General features: G+C 49.3%; 3 protein-coding genes across 4 annotated transcripts in view; 1 reads left to right on the top strand and 2 right to left on the bottom strand.

Moving 5' to 3' along the window:
- LOC130494773 (transcription factor TGA7) overlaps nucleotides 1-697 on the top strand; it is a 1,085-nt gene extending 388 nt beyond the window's left edge. Inside the window, exons 3-4 of the mRNA XM_057000365.1 lie at nucleotides 1-212; nucleotides 299-697. Coding sequence (XP_056856345.1) covers nucleotides 1-212; nucleotides 299-451 — 365 coding nt within the window. The 3' untranslated portion in view covers nucleotides 452-697. The remainder of the gene's footprint in view (nucleotides 213-298) is intronic.
- A 372-nt stretch (nucleotides 698-1,069) lies between these two features.
- Nucleotides 1,070-2,310, bottom strand: LOC130505766 (60S ribosomal protein L30-2). Its single transcript, XM_057000366.1, has 5 exons — nucleotides 2,152-2,310; nucleotides 1,952-2,057; nucleotides 1,786-1,887; nucleotides 1,345-1,413; nucleotides 1,070-1,246 (listed from the first exon to the last, which is right to left on the bottom strand). Exons 1-5 carry the CDS (start codon nucleotides 2,170-2,172, stop codon nucleotides 1,206-1,208), a joined length of 339 nt encoding a protein of 112 aa, XP_056856346.1. The 5' UTR covers nucleotides 2,173-2,310; the 3' UTR covers nucleotides 1,070-1,205.
- A 7,951-nt stretch (nucleotides 2,311-10,261) lies between these two features.
- Nucleotides 10,262-14,558, bottom strand: LOC130505767 (meiosis-specific protein ASY2-like). Of its 2 annotated transcripts, XM_057000368.1 has the most exons (3): nucleotides 12,500-14,558; nucleotides 11,563-12,428; nucleotides 10,262-11,475 (listed from the first exon to the last, which is right to left on the bottom strand). In XM_057000368.1, the coding sequence occupies exons 1-3, from the start codon at nucleotides 13,548-13,550 to the stop codon at nucleotides 10,423-10,425; spliced, it is 2,970 nt and encodes a 989-aa protein (XP_056856348.1). In that variant the 5' UTR covers nucleotides 13,551-14,558; the 3' UTR covers nucleotides 10,262-10,422. The 2 variants fall into 2 exon arrangements, with proteins under 2 accessions (XP_056856348.1, XP_056856347.1); XM_057000367.1 differs by having other exon boundaries at nucleotides 10,262-12,428.
- Nucleotides 14,559-14,567: the final 9 nt, after the last annotated feature.

Below are 14,567 nucleotides of genomic sequence, written 5' to 3'. Positions count from 1 at the left end.
ATCTTCAGCCATTAACTGATCAGCAAGTCTTGGAAGTGAGAAACCTCCAACAATCATCTCAACAAGCAGAGGATGCTCTCTCTCAAGGGATAGAAAAGCTTCAACAGAGTCTAGTTGAAAACATTGTGGTTGATGCGGTTTCTATGGATTACCCTCCTCAAATGGCTGCAGCGTTAGAGAATCTCCAAGCATTAGAGGGTTTTGTTAATCAAGTAAGTTAATAAAGAATAAAAAAATAAAGTTTTCTTGTGTAATTGCATATGTCAAGAACTTGTTATGGTTCTTGAATGATGAACAGGCGGATCATCTAAGGCAGCAAACATTGCAGCAAATGGCGAAGATCTTGACGACAAGACAAGCGGCTAGAGGTTTGCTAGCATTAGGAGAGTATCTTCACAGACTTCGTGCTCTTAGCTCTCTTTGGGCAGCTCGTCCAAGAGAACCAGCTTAAAAACAAAGAAACAGAACTGAAGTTTTAAGAAGTACACAGCTTGGAGACTTGGAATGATGTTAAAAGATGTTTGCTACGTTTCACCATAAAGCAATTGTAGTAGTAGTAGAACAGTAAGAGTGATTTATCTACTTTACAAGGTTATGGTTATTTGCTTTATGAAAGTATCTCTTCCCACACACTCGAACAAGAAACTTTGTAAAATTTATTGAGAATGGTTGAAAAGACCATATTGCGTATCCATAATATATATGAATACGTTCAAAACGATAATATAAGCTATAGACATGCTAAACTTAAATATACATAGCTCTTTACCCATTCTGTTTGAAAAATGTAGATTTCTATTTTTTTCCAACTTAAAAGGAAACAAAACAATTTTATTTGTGAAATAATGAAAAAATATAATAGAGAAATTTTAAACTAAAATGTTCAAACTGAAATATACACATAGCTTTTAGACATTGCCTCTTTCAAAAATGTATTATTGGAAAGGGACTCTTGAAGAAGGAGAGATGGCAGAAGGTAAGATTCATCAAGATATTCAAGCTGCATATAAGTTGCACATACTGGGAAACTTAACAGATAAAAGTATCAATTTAATCATGTTTCAGCAAATAAAAAAAAATTCATCATTGAAAACTTAAAACAAAATATCTAAACATAGTCTTTTGCTCATAAAAGTTGAGATAAGCTCGGATACATAAATAGATAAACGTCGCAAGAAAAAGAAAACAAAATCGAGAATGGTTTATCACTGATCACCAGGAATGCTCTTGATAATATCAGAATCACCTAAAAAGCCAGTAAAAAAAGAGACAAACCATTAGTAAAAGATTCTATAAAGAACCAAATTAGTAGTAGCTGGTTAGTTAGTTTTTGTTTTAACTTACCAGGATCAACAATGCTCAGACAAGAAACACGGAAGTACTTTCCACAAGCTGTTCCCAAATCAACATTGTCTGAGAACCCAAATGAAGAAAGCCAAAGTGAGTGTGATACATGTAGAAATAACACCTTACAGAAACTAACTATAGCAATTAAAGCAGATCGTGGTATTGCAAAAGAACAACGCTTTCACCATAAAACAAACTAGTTTCCTCAAAACCCAGAATCATATTCTCAAGCAGTATCGTGAGCTTTGCTAAAAGATCAACACTTTTCAAGCCAAACAAAACATACTTAGTTTCCTCTACTTAAATGATCACACTTTTATTATCAGCTCAATGGTCCAAAGAAGCAGACTTTTTACAAGTTCCATCTACTTAAGCAATACACCATTCTAGCTAGAGACAGAGAAAGAGGATTGCTCATAAGAACGAAAAGAAACTCACTTCCATTGTAGTGGTGAACACCAACTTTGGCGAGCATAGCGTAGTACTCAATCTCCGACCTCCTCAACGGTGGGCAATTCGAGGAGATGAGAATCAGTTTCCCTAAAAAAAAAATCAACATACTTGAGATATATGCACACCAAGTGTTCGACTAAATGATGATTACCTTTGGAGCCTCTTAGAGACTTGAGGACAGACTTGTAACCAAGAGTGTATTTGCCACTCTTCATTACAAGTGCCAACCTGCTGTTGATTCCCTCGTGTGACTTCTTCTGCAAAAATTTTAACCAAAACATAACAAACCATAAGCATAATCTCAAGACTTTGTTTTGGTTCGGTCAAAAAGGATAAAAACTTTAGACGCACCGTTTTCTTGGCCGTCACCATTTTTAGTTTGTCCTTGGATCTGTGCGGCGGAGTAGAGAGACTGGAGAGGCTGACGACCAACGAGATTACACAGCCCGCTTTGTTATTTAACCTTTTATATTCTGTCAAAATATGTTTTCTAGGGCTTTTGCTCTTTCGATATGTTGTGGAAATTGCAGTTATGCCCTTGAAGTTCCTGTGCTTTTGTAAATTTCACGTAATTAATTATATTTATACGATTCTTCCCTAATTACAATACTTATTCTAATAAATAGTGTAGGGTAAACATATGAAATTGTGAAGGATTCAAGTTTCAACAAGAATTTTGTTTGTTGGTGCGGTCAGGTTGATCGGATACAAAGTATGAATCAAATTTTATGACCGAACTGATTATTCTGTGTTCTGAAGACAACGACAAAACACATGGTTTTAGTAACTTGCAGAGTATAACGAGGCTTGTCTCTCAAGACTCAAGAGTCCATCTTTTTCATTCCATTTCTAACATAACCAAACTCAAAGTTTAACCCTATACATTGGTCATATTTTGTAATGTCACTGAACGCTCATTGCTAATGAACCGTTCACGCCCGTTCTTTCGATCCCGTTCCAACGGTCGGTACGTTGATTGTTTACTGATTTTGCAATCACCACATGACCTTTTACCGTGCTTTGACCTCACTCGCACGCTATCACAAATCACTTTTCGATAAGTTACACATCTTTCCACTAATCCAGCGCAAACACATTTTAACTCTAGAGTTTTAAACGGATGTACGACGGAAAAGATAAATCAACTTTGATGATATAGGTAGTCAAATCAATTCTCTTAAGCTTTTTTACATATCACAACTCAGAATATTACATATTTGTTTTAGTTCCGTTTCTACAAATAGTAAGGATCGATACGCAATTTACATGTATTAATATCTGTTGGGGATGGATTGGCACCATCCACAAGGCCCAGCGAATAGGAGGCCCATTACTACCATTCAAAGGATGACCGGCTCGGAGACGGCTTCTGACGAGCCGCGACTCGGCTCGAGACCTCTATAGCTGAACGACGAGAAGCCGATGGAAACGATCAGGCGGCTCGGGCCGAGCAGTCTTCTCGACTGGGCCTTTAAGCCAAAAGGCCCATAACGAAGGGGACGGATTAGGTCAAAGCCAACCGACCTAGGAGACTATATAAGGAGTTGAGGACAGGAAAGAAGGGCATCACCACATAGACAGACAGACTTGCGGCAAGATTAGGGTTTCCTTTATTCTCTTTGTATCTCGCCGCTCTCTTGTACTTCCGGCTAGGATCTCACCGAGCATCGATTAGCCGGCTTTCTTACTCTTGTACCCTCGTTATTCCGACTCTAATAAAACGTCTCTGTTCATCCCACTCTTGAGTTCTTCTACTTTTTGTTGACCAAACTCACCTTAAACAATTGGCGCCCACCGTGGGGCCGATCAGAGTAACGTTTCTTAGCCTAGTATGACGATTGGTGACTCGAACCCCGGCTCTTCCGGCGAAGCGACCGAGCTTACGCCTCCGCCTCCTCCTCCTCTCCTCTCGTCGGACTTCATGAGCTCCGTGATGGCTCGCCTCGCGCATCAAGAAGAAGTCCAGAAAACGACGAATGAGCAGCTCGCTGCTCTCGTGGCTGCCCTCACTGCTCCCGCTGGACCGACGAACCGTTCCCAGCCCGTCTGCCGGCATCTCTTCCCTCCGACGCCGGCAGAAGACCGCGCTGTGGACGAATCTGACCCTAACGGTCCTCCCGCCGTACACCCTACTCCGACGACAGCAGATCCGACGACGATTCGCGAGATCGCCGAGCTCAAACTCAGCCTTCAGCAAATGAGCTCGCAGATTCACCAAGCGACGAGCGCAGCCCCTCAGATCGACAGCGTCATCGCCTCTACTTCGCGCTCGCCCTTCGCTAGCGAGCTAACCAGGGTCCAGCTCCGCAAGATAGAAAAGCTCCGTCTTCCCGAGTACAAACCCGGAGGCGACCCCGTCGAACACCTGACAGCCTTCAACATAGCTATGGCCAGAGCTCGCCTTTCCGACGAAGAGAAGGACGCAGGATACTGTCAGCTCTTCGTCGAAACACTCAACGAACAAGCGCTAACCTGGTTCTCACAGCTCAGCGAGAACTCGATTCGCAGTTTCAGAGACCTATCAGCCGTTTTCCTCAAGACTTACATCATGTTTACCAAGCGAGCAGCAACCGCTTCCAGCCTGTGGAATATGGCGCAAACAAAAGACCAAAGCCTCAAGGACTACATGGAAAAGTTCAAGACGATCGTATCCCGAGTCGACGTCCCTGATCATATCGCTATCGACGCTTTGATGAACACTCTCCTCGTCAACTCGAAGTTTCGTAAGGACTTGTATTCCAACCCTACGACTTCGCTCCCCGACGCTATTGCCCGGTCTCACAATTTCATCCGAATGGAAGAAGATACCAAGGCAATAATTCGGAAGCAGAACGCTGCCAAGCCGGTTGCAGCCAAAAGTGCGGGTGCTCGGCCAGAGCCGCGCCAGCACGCACCAGCTGATAGCGGCGGCAAAAAAGGAGGTCTCCTTTACGTCGTGGACGCGAACAACGCCCCTGTCTCAACCATGGTCATGCACGATAAAAAGTGGAATGTTTATCAGCGAGAGACCGACTCTCCAGATGCGTCTCCCAGTACCCCGGGTGCTGGTGTCGTGGCTAAAGTCGAGTCGGCTCCAGGACCGACCAGAACTCCCATCGATCTCACGAAGCATTGCAAGTATCACGACGTGAAGGGACACGACACGACTGAGTGCAAGTCTCTCTACGCCCAGTTCCTCTCCTCGATCGAAAGCGGCGATTACAAGATCCAGCCGCCAAAACCCAAACCAAAAGGGGAAAACAGCTGGAGCAGAAACAAAGACAAGAAGGCTCAGCGCAAATCGCAAGGCAAAAACCGTAAAAACGACAAACGATCGAAGGACGCTGAGAAGGTCGCCCGGGAAACCGACGATGATGACGACTCGGCGGACGACGATCAGCCTGCCAACCGCCAGCGCATTGAAGTAATCCGCGTCCAACCTCAAGGAAAGAACGAACCAGGATCCTCGTCGGACGAGGACAACGATACGGAGACCCCAGACGACACTACGGATCTTCGGTCCCTCCTCAATCAAAAGTTTCGATCCACTACCGAGGAAACGCCAGTCTCCTCCGATCTCCGCCGACAGATCGACTCGAATCGCGCCGCGAAAGCTTCGGCACAAGAATCCTCCCAAAGGCAGTGCGCCGACAAGCCGAACTGCGATTTGCGAGACAAACTCAACGCGAAGATCGGCGACCTGCGGACAACCCTTAACCGCAAGAAAAGGGATACTGTCGAAACGAGTAACGACCTTCGCGATGTGCTCCGCGCGAAGCGAGCACAAACTCGTCCCCGGATAAACGTCATTATGGGTGGATCACCTCCCTGCGGCGATTCAGTTAGAGCAGTCAAAGACCACCGAAGGCAAGCAACTACTTCCCAACGATGGCCCCAGAAGCAAGTAGACGATCAGCCGATTACCTTTTCGTCTGACGATACACTCGGCGTGCACCTCCCTCACAACGATCCTTTGCTCGTCGTGCTCGGTGTCGACAAGTACGACGTCACAAAAGTACTTATCGATACCGGGAGCTCGGTCGATATCATCTTTCGCGAAACCCTCGTAAAGATGGGAATTGACCTCAATGACGTCAAGCCTTCTACTCGGACCCTGACAGGGTTCAACGGCTCGTCAGAGGTAATCGCGGGCACGATCCGCCTCTCGGTTCACGCATGCGGAGTCACTCGGACGGTCAAATTTTCTGTGGTCGGCTCCAAAGCCCCTTACCACGTTATACTCGGCACCCCATGGCTGCATTCAATGCGAGCAATCGCATCGACGTATCATCAGTGTGTTAAGTTCCCAGGATCAGACGGGTCGATCAAAACTCTGAAGGGTGATCAGCAAGCCGCGCGGGATCTCCTGATCGCCACGGTTAAAATCCAGCGCTCCCAGTCACTTGTCAACTCGGTCTCTCCTCCCGCGAGCAAAGTCTGCCCGCAAAAGGAAGAAGTTCTCGAAGTACCAGTTGACGAGTCGGACCCGAGCAAATCAGTCCGAGTAGGCGCATTCCTACCCGACGAAATGCAGCAGAAGATCCTCGAGTTCCTTAAGCAAAACCTGTCCACGTTCGCCTGGACGATGTCTGATATGAAGGGAATCGACCCGGCTATCACAACCCACGAACTCAATGTTGATCCCAACTTCAAACCCATCCGGCAGAAAAGAAGAAAGTTGGGACCAGAGCGATCCAAAGCAGTCGCAGAGGAAGTCGAGCGTTTACTCGGTGCCGGTTCAATCACTGAAGTTCGTTACCCGGAATGGCTAGCCAACCCGGTGGTCGTCAAGAAGAAGAACGGTAAATGGCGCGTCTGCGTCGACTTTACCGACCTCAACAAAGCATGTCCTAAGGACAGCTACCCGTTGCCTAGCATCGATCGCTTAGTCGAATCGACGGCCGGTAACGAGATGTTGACGTTCATGGACGCCTTCTCGGGCTATAACCAGATCCTGATGCACCCAGACGACCGGGAGAAAACTGCTTTTATCACCGATCGGGGAACCTACTGCTATAAGGTGATGCCATTCGGATTAAAAAATGCTGGAGCAACCTACCAACGGCTTGTCAACCGAATGTTCGCCGAGCAGCTTGGGAAGACAATGGAAGTCTATATCGACGACATGCTCGTCAAATCGCTCCGAGCCGACGACCACCTAACTCACCTGAAGGAATGCTTCGCCATCTTAAACAAGTACGGGATGAAGTTGAATCCCGCAAAGTGCACGTTTGGCGTCTCCTCGGGCGAATTCCTTGGTTACATCGTCACGCAACGGGGAATAGAGGCTAACCCGAAACAGATCTCAGCAGTCCTGAACCTCCCCAGTCCGAGAAACTGCCGCGAAGTTCAAAGACTAACAGGACGCATCGCCGCCCTTAATCGCTTTATCTCCCGATCTACCGACAAATGTCTTCCCTTCTATGATCTCCTCCGAGGGAACAAGAAGTTCATCTGGGATGATAAATGCGAGGACGCGTTCGTCCAACTCAAGCAATACCTAACGACTCCTCCCGTCTTGGCCAAGCCAGACGTAGGAGACGTTTTGTCTCTCTATATCGCTGTCTCCTCGGCAGCCGTCAGCAGTGTCCTGATCAAGGAGGACCGTGGCGAGCAGCGTCCGATTTTTTACACTAGCAGACGCATGACCGGCCCGGAGACCAGATACCCAACCCTTGAGAAGCTGGCTCTGGCCGTCGTCGACTCCGCGAGGAAATTACGACCCTACTTCCAGTCACACTCTATCGAAGTTCTGACCGACCAACCGCTCCGCACCGTCCTGCAAAATCCCAACAGAGCCGGCCGGCTGACCAAGTGGGCAATCGAACTGAGTGAACTCGACATTACGTACAAATGTCGAACAGCCGCCAAATCTCAAGTCCTCGCCGACTTCCTTGTCGAGCTCACGCCAGATCTTGCACAAGACCTCGATGTCCCGAGTCCCAATTGGATTCTTCATGTCGACGGATCATCGACGAGCAAAGGATCCGGTGCTGGAGTCCAGCTTCAATCGCCAACAGGAGAACTCATCCGCCAGTCTTTCAGCTTCGGCTTCCCGGCCTCTAACAACGAGGCAGAGTATGAATCGTTGATCGCCGGTCTTCGTCTCGCCCGAGCCGTCAAAGCCAAACGCTTGAGTGCTTATTGCGACTCGCAGCTCGTCGCTAGCCAGTTTAGCGGCGACTACGATGCTCGCAATGATAGAATGGATGCGTATCTCCGAGTGGTTCAGGAGCTCGCTAGGGAATTCGATTTCTTCGAACTCACCAAGGTTCCCCGCGGAGAGAACGTTTGCGCCGATGCCTTAGCCGCACTCGGGAGCAAACTCCACGATCAGGTCAAAAGGACGATACCCATACAGCGGATCGATCGACCGAGCATCGATTCTTCCTCCGACGACAGCTCTCCCATCACCCCAATCTTTGCGACAACTCGACGATCCACCACCGATCAAACCGAAACTGAGATGCCGGATCAAGCCGACACCGAGATGACCGATCGTGACGATACCCCAGTCGATTGGCGAGCCGAGTTCCTAGATTATCTCGTACGAGAAAGACTGCCGAACGATAAGTGGGCAGCGCGACGCCTGAAGAGACGCAGCGCCCATTACGTCGTCATGAACGACGAACTCCACCGAGTGACCGCGAATAAGGTTCTCTTAAAGTGCATCCAGGGCGATGAAGTACGCCGAGTAATGGCTGAAACTCACGACGGAGCAGGAGGAAACCACTCGGGAGGCCGAGCACTCGCCCTTAAGGTTCGAAGCTTGGGATTCTTTTGGCCGTCTATGAACACTGACTGCGAGGCATACGCTCGTCGGTGCGACAAATGCCAGCGTCACGCTCCGAGCATCCACAGTCCCACTGAGCTGTTGCGGACATCTGCTGCCCCTTATCCGTTCATGAGGTGGGGGATGGACATCATCGGGCCAATGCCGACCTCGCGCCAACGTCGTTTCATCCTGGTCCTCACTGATTACTTCACCAAATGGATTGAAGCCGAAGCGTTCTCTCAGGTGACGGACAAGGAAGTCCGCACCTTCGTCTGGAAGAACATCATTTGCCGTCACGGTTTGCCGTACGAGATCATAACGGACAATGGCTCTCAGTTCATGTCCGGAAACTTCAAAGAGTTCTGCAACAAGTGGAATATCCGTCTAAGCCCTTCGACTCCTCGTTACCCGCAAGGAAACGGACAGGCGGAATCTTCCAACAAGATTATCATCGATGGTATCAAGAAGCGACTCGACCTAAAGAAAGGCCATTGGGCCGACGAGCTGGACGGCGTCCTCTGGTCGCACCGAACGACTCCTCGCGGTGCGACCAAATCCACCCCTTTCTCTCTTGCTTACGGGATGGAAGCAATGGCCCCCGCCGAAGTTAACGTGACAAGTCTTCGGCGCGCCAAGATGCCGCAGTTCGTCGAGCTTAATCAAGATATGCTCCTCGATGCCCTCGATGAACTCGAGGAAAAACGAGATCAAGCGCTTCTTCGGATCCAAAATTACCAGAACCAGATCGAGAGCTACTATAATAAGAAGGTAAAAGCGCGCCCTCTCGAGCTCGGCGATCTCGTCCTCCGAAAAGTCTTCGACAACACAAAGGAGCTCAACGCTGGCAAGCTAGGGACCAATTGGGAAGGACCTTACAAGATCACCCGAGTCGTTCGACCAGGCGTCTACCGACTCGAGACTTCCCGCGGAGAGGCAGTTCCACGAGCCTGGAACTCTATGCATCTTCGCCTCTTCTACCAATAGATTCGTCTCATCTTTTTCTCCGAGCGAATGACCAACAGGTCACTGTTCGCAAAAAAAAAAAAAAAAAAAAAAAAAAAAAAAAAAAAAAAAAAAAAACCGAGTAGATGCACCTAACCGTCACTTCTACTCGTCCGAGTGAATGCGCTACTACAGCCACTTTCACTCGGTCAAACGAACTACGAAAGGCTTGATCCTCATCCGAGGTACGTAGGCATCCCTTCACAGGGTCCAGCCCCAACCAAAACAAAGTCCAAACTTTTTCGCGAAAGAATGACGAACAGTCACTTTCTAGTAAACGATGCCAACCCCTTTTTCAAGCGGCGTACGAGCACTCGCCCAAAATCAATCGATTGGGTCTTGATCAGACGTCAGTCGAAGGGAATAACAGCCTTGCGTCACCTGTGCGTCACGCATTGACCGGCTACCCGATGGAAATTCTAGACCAAGTCTAACCGAAGAACGACGGTTTGGCCGACCAACGGTTCTCTCGGTTACTGCAATGCGTCTCGGAACCTTTTCCTCGGTAATTCAATAGAACGATTAGAGATTCTCTTTGTAATCGCTTGATCAACCACTTGTAAAAGTTTAGTTGAATAAAGAAGATTCGAACGAGCAACCGCCTCTAATTTCCTGTTCTATCTGAAAAATTGGGAACTCGCTGGCAAACGCGAGTAGCCGCTCGAATGAATCCTTTCTCGGTTAAAAACAAAAACGATTTACATATTTCTAAGTGGAAACGACTTACTGAAATATATAATAAAAATTCATAAAAGGTCTGAAGAAAAAGCAAGGCAGTAGTTCATACAACAAAAGGCCTTAGCCGAGAAAAGGAAATAGTTTTAAAGGCACAAGCGCCAAAAGTCAGATACAACAAACATCAAATACTAATCCAAGGCAGGAAGATCCTCCTCGGGATGTTCTTCGCTCGCGCCAGAGTCCGCCCCCTCGAGATGTCCTTCACTCGCGCCAGAATCCGCATCCTCGAATGACGGCGAGTCGGAGATATTGACCGGCGTGTTGGAGATCGGTTCGTCGGGAGCTGACTTGTTCGTCTCCTCAGCCACGGAAGGGTCCTTAAGGGCAACTTCTTGACCCGGGAGAACAGCATCAGGGCGAGCTGGCGACTGAACGGTGTCGAGAAGGCTCTTCGACGGCTCTTCGGATCGATCCCCTGGTGCTCTGAGGGGAGTGCGAAGCGTCTTGGCGGCCTCGGAGTCGAGCAAGTCCATGTTCGACCCAAATTTGTCGATTTTATCCATCATCTCCTGGATAACGAACCTCGACTCGAGCACGAGAGGAGATAAAGAAAGGTCCTTCTCGAGAAGATCATCTACGATCAAACGCTTCACCTCCGCATCATAATGCCTCTCTTGCCCGGCGTAGATATCAATATCTCCCTGAGAGATGTTTTTACCTGCCGCTTTCATCCCTTCAAGGCAACGTCTCATCCCCCGAGCCTGGCCGAGCATGCATCTCGCATCCTCAAAGTTATCACGACGGGACTCCCGATCCTGGATCCTCTGGAAGCGAACGGCGGCTTTCCCATGCATCGCCGCCATTACTCGGATCCGTTCGTGAGTAACCTCATAGCGGCGCGACTCTCGGAGACGATCCATCTCCTTGGAATGCTCTAAGGCAGCAGCCGCCTTCTCTTCCTCGAGGGTCTTCTTCTCGTTTGCCAGCTTGGTTTTCTCTTTCTCGAGCGCTTTAACCAACTCCCGGGCTCGCTTCAGCTCCTTGTTCATAGCCGCCTCTTTCTGGGAGAGTTCATCCCTCATGGCCGCTTCTGCAATAACCGCTTCGTCCTTCTTCTTCAGCATGACCTCTAAGGCGACAGTCGCCTCCTTGGTGTTGCGCCGTTGCCTATCAATCACACCATAGGTCCTCTTCAGCTCTTTGTCGTATATGCGGACGACCTCGTTCCAGTCACCTTGGCTCTGCAACACATCAAAGAAAGAGTTGGGATAGGACGACCAAATGAGAAGAAAGACGAGAAACGAATGCGATGCAGAAACTATACTTACCTTAACCGAGGAACCGGCAGCAGCGGTGTACTCGTCTTGGAAAACTAAGTCCTTGACGAGTGGGAGATGCTCCCTACTTCCCCGGACTTGGCGGACGAAACGAGCGCAATCTCTCTCGTTACAAACGAGAGGAGTGTCCCGCTTGAAAATGAAGTCCACTTTATCCGGGCAAAACCCCTGCAGGTTCTTCGGCACAGCCTTACCCTCCTGAGCCTTCGGAGAGGACCTGTTCGATCCCCGGGCATCTTCACGAACCGCCGCCTTGGGGAGGGAAACGGCAGTAGTCGGAGCCTCCACGGTTTCCTTCTCCGTATTGGGCGCTATCTCGTGCCCCGAGGATTCGCCGGCACTCTTCTTATTATTCTTTTTCGACTTCTTCTTCACCTTAGAAGAAGTCCCCTGAAGACCACCATCGAGAGACGGATCCGGGAGAACGTCATCTCGAGAATTGTTGCTAGGCTCCAAGGCCTGGAGCTCACCTCTCTCCACAGAGGAAGGCCGAACCTCAACGGGATCCTTGCGCGCCCGCTTCTTCTCCGATCCGGCGCCCCCACCGGTGGAAGTCTCCTCGGCTTGCTTCTCCTCGGAAGAAACGCCTTCCCTCTCCTTCCTCTTGCTCCCCGACTTTCTCACGAGCTGAGCCCCGTCCGACTCAGTCGCTCTCGGCTCCCCGGGATCAGAGGAGTTTGCGTTAGAGCTTTGGTCCGGTTCCACGAACCCGAGTTGCTTCCCAACCACCAAACTTAGATCCGGCAATTCCCTCATAGCTCTGGCTCGGTTAATTTCAATCTGCTCGGCTTTGGTGAACAAGTTGATTCTCTTCGACTTTTTGGTGATGAGAGGAACGGTGTCCGAACGCCAAACCTCTGCAAAGACAAAAGAAAGCGACTTAGGATCCCTGAGGAAACCGAGCAAAAGAAGAGAAAGAGAAACTTACGCCGCTTGATCCGATCAATCGACCTACGAATCCTCCTGTACGAGAAGTTCTCCCAAAAATCCTGTTTCTGGGACGCGATAATCCGAGCACTCTCCAAGAAATCTTCCTCGTACTCCGCGGTATTCGAGTGAGGAACTGTCAAAACAAGAGAAAAAGAGATGGTCAGGAGTCTGAAACAGTAAAAGATTAAAGAACATTCAATACCAAATTCATTGTTCCAAAGAACACGGTAACCGGTCTTCAGCGGCTCCTCGAAAGCCGAGCGATCGGACTTAACATAGAAGTACGATCGCTGCCAGTCGTTCGTCTTGGTCGGATAGCCCGTTACCACATTATAGTTCGGGCGTATCTTCAGTGATAACAGGCCTCGATTAATCTTCACCGAGACCAGCTCCTCAAATGCTCGGACGCTGAGAGCAGCGCCAGCTTCCGCCCCAATCACCATCAGCGCAACTGCTAGACGCCAAGCGCCATTCAAGAATTGGCTCAAAGCGACTCCTCGGCGCATCGTGTAGGCGGTGACGAGTCGAGGAATCGGAAACCATAGTTTCGTGTCCTTTTCGAAGTACGACTCGTATACGCACTGATACCCCTTCGGGGGGGACCACGGCCTTTGGGTCTTTGACGGGATTATGAATGTAACCCCGGTCGCCTTGCCTCTCTTCAGCAGCTTCGTCACCGACTCGAATGTGGATCGCGTCGGTAAAACGTTCCTCCAGTCTTGCCCCTCAACTACAGGGGGACGAGCTCGCGACGGATCGAGTCGGCGCTGCTCCTCGAAAATATTTCCCGGGTAGAAGCAGTAGGGAGTCATCCCGTCGTCAGGAGAGCCATCGCCTCCGTCATCGTCTGCGCGAGATTGAACCATCGCTACCGAGACGAGCATACGCTGCTCTCGGGTCATGTTCTCGGTATCCATCATCGCCTCGCGATGAGCCTCCTCTACGCTATCGCCGGATCCGCGAACCCTCTCCAGATCACTATCGGGACCAGTGGTGCTCGAAATCATCTTTCCCTTTTGTTCTCGAGAAAGTTGTTTGCTCGTCGACATATCGAGTAGAGGAACTAAAACAGAGAGCAAAAGCTAGAGAGATAAGGAGTAGAGAGAGAAAGTACCTGATAAACTGAGAGAAGAATGAGAGAGATCTCGAGAGAGACCTCTTATTTATAGAGAGAGTGAAGGCGCCTCCCACGAGGTGCCATCATTAGCCCTAAGCGGGCCTAATTGGGCCTGTCGGCGGGCTCGCGCGTCACACTCAGACGCGACCTTTCGGATTCCCGACAAAAAACCCTAGCGACGTTTCAGCTTCTCGATCGAAAACCGGTGATGGTTCGCTGTCACATCAAAAACCGGCACAGTCGATTCATCGGTTTAGAGGAGTTCATCTGAGGCATCGAGCGTACGATAGGTCGGTTGTTCGTTCGGGAACATCCGGAACTCTTTCCGCCGGCGGTTCCTCGGTTAAATCAAAGGAACCGACTATCAAACCTCCTATTCTTCGAGCCCTAACTCACTAATTCGCTGCGACCAGCTGCTCGACAACGAACTAGGGGGGGACTTACTGTTGGGGATGGATTGGCACCATCCACAAGGCCCAGCGAATAGGAGGCCCATTACTACCATTCAAAGGATGACCGGCTCGGAGACGGCTTCTGACGAGCCGCGACTCGGCTCGAGACCTCTATAGCTGAACGACGAGAAGCCGATGGAAACGATCAGGCGGCTCGGGCCGAGCAGTCTTCTCGACTGGGCCTTTAAGCCAAAAGGCCCATAACGAAGGGGACGGATTAGGTCAAAGCCAACCGACCTAGGAGACTATATAAGGAGTTGAGGACAGGAAAGAAAGGCATCACCACATAGACAGACAGACTTGCGGCAAGATTAGGGTTTCCTTTATTCTCTTTGTATCTCGCCGCTCTCTTGTACTTCCGGCTAGGATCTCACCGAGCATCGACTAGCCGGCTTTCTTACTCTTGTACCCTCGTTATTCCGACTCTAATAAAACGTCTCTGTTCATCCCACTCTTGAGTTCTTCTACTTTTTGTTGACCAAACTCACCTTAAAACA

This window comes from Raphanus sativus, unplaced genomic scaffold (assembly GCF_000801105.2).
Source record: "Raphanus sativus cultivar WK10039 unplaced genomic scaffold, ASM80110v3 Scaffold2564, whole genome shotgun sequence".
In the NCBI taxonomy this organism is placed as follows: Eukaryota; Viridiplantae; Streptophyta; class Magnoliopsida; order Brassicales; family Brassicaceae; genus Raphanus; species Raphanus sativus.
Note: the sequence above shows the minus strand (reverse complement) of the source record. Positions and strands in the feature narration are given on the sequence as shown.

Bases quoted from the DNA above. Each gene is read 5' to 3' on its own strand.
- LOC130505767 (XM_057000367.1), bottom strand. From the start codon at position 13,550: ATGTCGACGAGCAAACAACTTTCTCGAGAACAAAAGGGAAAGATGATT. The intron at 12,429-12,499 runs GTAAGTTTCTCT...TTGTCTTTGCAG, and splicing joins GATTGATCGGATCAAGCGGC to AGGTTTGGCGTTCGGACACC.
- LOC130505766 (XM_057000366.1), bottom strand. From the start codon at position 2,172: ATGGTGACGGCCAAGAAAACG. The intron at 1,888-1,951 runs GTAATCATCATT...TTTTTTTTTTAG, and splicing joins GTCTCTAAGAGGCTCCAAAG to GGAAACTGATTCTCATCTCC. The intron at 1,414-1,785 runs GTGAGTTTCTTT...TTGGGTTCTCAG, and splicing joins TGTTCACCACTACAATGGAA to ACAATGTTGATTTGGGAACA.